Source organism: Helianthus annuus, chromosome 12 (genome assembly GCF_002127325.2).
Source record: "Helianthus annuus cultivar XRQ/B chromosome 12, HanXRQr2.0-SUNRISE, whole genome shotgun sequence".
Taxonomy (NCBI): domain Eukaryota; kingdom Viridiplantae; phylum Streptophyta; class Magnoliopsida; order Asterales; family Asteraceae; genus Helianthus; species Helianthus annuus.
Window position 1 is genome coordinate 128,919,213 of NC_035444.2, and position 3,412 is coordinate 128,922,624.

The window sequence follows — 3,412 nt, forward strand, 5'->3', positions numbered from 1 at the left end:
TTCAATAAAATAAAATGTATTACATTAAATTAAAGTTGGAACATTAACCATGACACCAAACAACTATGTTTGAAGAAACCGAATCAAATCATCAACATAGTCATCTTGAACATCTCTGTCACCGAACAAACCCATCATCTCTTTAGCTTTTTCCCTATACATTTTCCCCTCTTCTCTCACCATCACAAGACTCAGTGAGTCAGCCACCGATTCTGGAGTAAACGACCCATCCACATCCTCCCTATGAATCATATATGCCATCTTCTTCTCCACCAAATAACTAGCAATCAAACCTTGATCCATTAAGAACGGCAGCAACACCAGCGGTTTACCGAGTTGAAACCCTTCCACCACTGAACTCATACCCGAGTGAATCAACAACCCACCCACCGAGTCATGATTCAGTATCTTGAACTGCGGTGCCCAACCCCTACACACCACACCACGTCCACGTGTCCTCTCCTCAAACCCACATGGCAACTCAATGACGTCATCATCTGATACCCCACGCTGATCAATTAACACCCAGTAAAACGGTAACCCACACAACTCTAAACCTAAAGCCAACTGAGTCAACTCGTACTGACTCGGTTTTGTTTCAGTTCCAAACGCAATGTAAACTACCGACCCTTTTTCATGCATGTCCAACCACTGTTTCGTTTCCGGCCAACATGCATGGCATTCGGTATCCGCTGCTGCCGGTAAAAGCCCGGCCGGAATGACCGGTTTTTTGTAAAGCTCGTCCAAGAGGTTCAACCACTCCAGCTCGAAACCGAAACTACTTCTTACAATCACCGCGTCACAGCCGCGGACCGTCGCCCCAAGCCGATACGCATCGCTAACGTTTTCTTCGACCGCATTGAAGTTTTCATTCCCTCTGATGAGTTGAAACATACTCGGTCGAACTTCAGATTGAAACGACACCCACTTGGGTCGTTTGACAAAATCCTCGAGTGTTACTCGGGAATCATCGCCATGCATGGCCACCTCAGGGGTACCCGCGAAACACAACATCAGGGCCGGAAAAACACTAAAATAAGCCGATCGGATGCCGCGTTCAGCCGCGATCGGACCAACCCAGTAAGTAACGAAATCGCACATAATCCAATCCGGAGATGAGGTTTCAAGGAAATGGGCGAGGGGCGTTTGGAGGCGGTCGCATGCGAGTTTGAGGTACTTGACCTTGTTGAAGGGTAAATCCTTGGTGGAGTCTGCGTTTTCCGGGAGATTTAGAGCTTTTGGTAGATTGATTTTGATAAATTGAATAAAAGGGGTTAGGGTTTGTGGGATTTGAGGGAGGCGATCGATGTTTCGAGAGGTTGATATGAAGGAGATGTTGTGACCTTTGGAGGCTAGAAGCTTTGCGAGTTCAAGGAAGGGGATAAGGTGGCCAAAGGCTAGCCATGGAAGCATTGCTATGTGGAGCTTAGCATAGTTTTGGTCGCCCATCAACTCAGTTTATGAGAATTGCTTTCAAAGTGGAGCTTATATCCAAAATCTGATTCTATATATTTTGAAAAAGTTTACTCTATAAAATGGCGTAACGTACGCTACGTACGCGATGTAAAATCACATGTTGTAAAATAACATGAATCAAATCGTATGTTTGTTTTTTGTAACAATTTCGCATGTGATAATTTTGATAAAACGCATGTTGGTTTTTTGTAACAATTTCGCATGTGGTAACTTTGATGAAATCACATGTTAAAAAACCAACATGCGATTTCAATGTGGGATGAAGATCTGACGGCTGAGATGATCGCCTACGTAATGTAGGATAAGGACTCTTGTACGTTAACCTAACTCTATATATTTATTTATAGTATATAAATATAACCTTTAGGTGTCTTAAAACAATGACACTTGTTGTATCATATGCATAGTGTCTAATGTTACTAACTAGTAATATTCTCTGCGTGTTGCGGTGGGTCTATGGTTAGTATCGGTTCGATTTATAATAAAATCGGCATGGTTTCAGCACTCGGTATAGTAACTAAAAGATACAATCAAAAAATAAAAGTAATGATATGACCAAAATGATGTTAACACGTGTTTTACAATGCTTGAAAACCATAAAAACGAATAGTGGTTCCAATAATAACGATGCGGTACCAATGTTATTCGGTCGAAATCGACAGGGCATTGATGTTGCTAAGACGGTGTCAGTTTAGTTAGTCATTGTAGGGATTTGGTACCAACACTCGCTATAGCTTACAATATATAAAATATACTCTATACTTCTACCGAAGTGGTGCACACGGTATTGGTTCATTTCGTCACAATAAAAAACAAAAAAAAAATCAATTATATTTTACCTGTTCGATTCCAACAAAACTTATATTCAAATATAAATAAAATAAGTATGTCGCAACGCTATTTTCTAAAGTTTATAAGGCATTACTTATATCATTAAAATAATGTAAAGGATAAACGACGTCGATATATAAAAAAATATTAAATGTAGATAAAAAATAGACACGTCGTAACTGCATACTAAAAAACTTTATAAAATATGGTTTTGATAAAAGTTATAATAGAAAAACAAAATATGTTTAATTGATATAATAAAATAATTAAAAGGTAGAAAAAAATATAATAACAACTAAAAATTTGTTTAATGTTCATGACCACTTTCTTTTAATTTTAATAATTAATAGAGGGATTTTCACGCGCTTCGCTGTCACGGCCCCCGACCCAGTTGCCCGGTCTGGAAGCCGTGGGAGAGAACCCCTTGGTATTGGTGGTTGATTTGGCAGCGGAAATTTTAACAGGATCGTTAAACTGAAAATAGCCAATTATTTTATTATAAGTTTTGGGACAAACCCCGTATTTTTACAATAAAGGAATTTCACTGTGAAATTCCCTAATTACAAAAACATGTTTATTTATTTACTGAGCCACTTCATTAAAGTTGGAGTGCTACGCGTCACTTTTCCTGGTTCACAGTAAATCACCTGAAACATGTTTTAAAAAAAATTGATCAGCGGGAAATACTGACGAGTCATCCAATTCGTACAAAACCATACATTGTTATAAATTACAGTATTAAGAGTTTTTACATTTGCCCCTATCTTATAATTATCTGGTCCAGTTGTCACTCGACCGGATCTATGACTATGGCCATATCACTTATTAGACTCGCCCACCCAAGAGTGATAAAACAGTAGTAATGTGCACAATACCCCCACTTACTGCCAGTAATTAAAGATTTGCAAAGACTTAATCCCTGTACTTATAACTGGAAAACATTTAAGGTTTTACAAAACAACGACTTTGATAAAAACAGAATGACTCACATTGCAAGTTTAGACGGACAGAGTTTGTCTACTGATTAAGCCTGGTAACCTAGTTAAATAATGCAAACGAAACTAGGTTAGTAACTTAATACAACATTTACGATAACTCACGAGAT

The 3,412-nt window shown here is 38.6% G+C and overlaps 1 protein-coding gene across 1 annotated transcript; it reads right to left on the reverse strand.

Annotated features, from left to right (window-relative positions):
• On the reverse strand, window positions 1–1,474 carry LOC110896678 (UDP-glycosyltransferase 91A1). The gene has a single exon (XM_022143877.2). The coding sequence runs from the start codon at window positions 1,447–1,449 to the stop codon at window positions 64–66; it is 1,386 nt and encodes a 461-aa protein (XP_021999569.1). The 5' UTR covers window positions 1,450–1,474; the 3' UTR covers window positions 1–63.
• Window positions 1,475–3,412: the final 1,938 nt, after the last annotated feature.

Excerpts from the sequence above, each read along its gene's own strand:
- LOC110896678 (XM_022143877.2), bottom strand. The coding sequence starts at position 1,449 with ATGGGCGACCAAAACTATGCTAAGCTCCACATAGCAATGCTTCCATGG.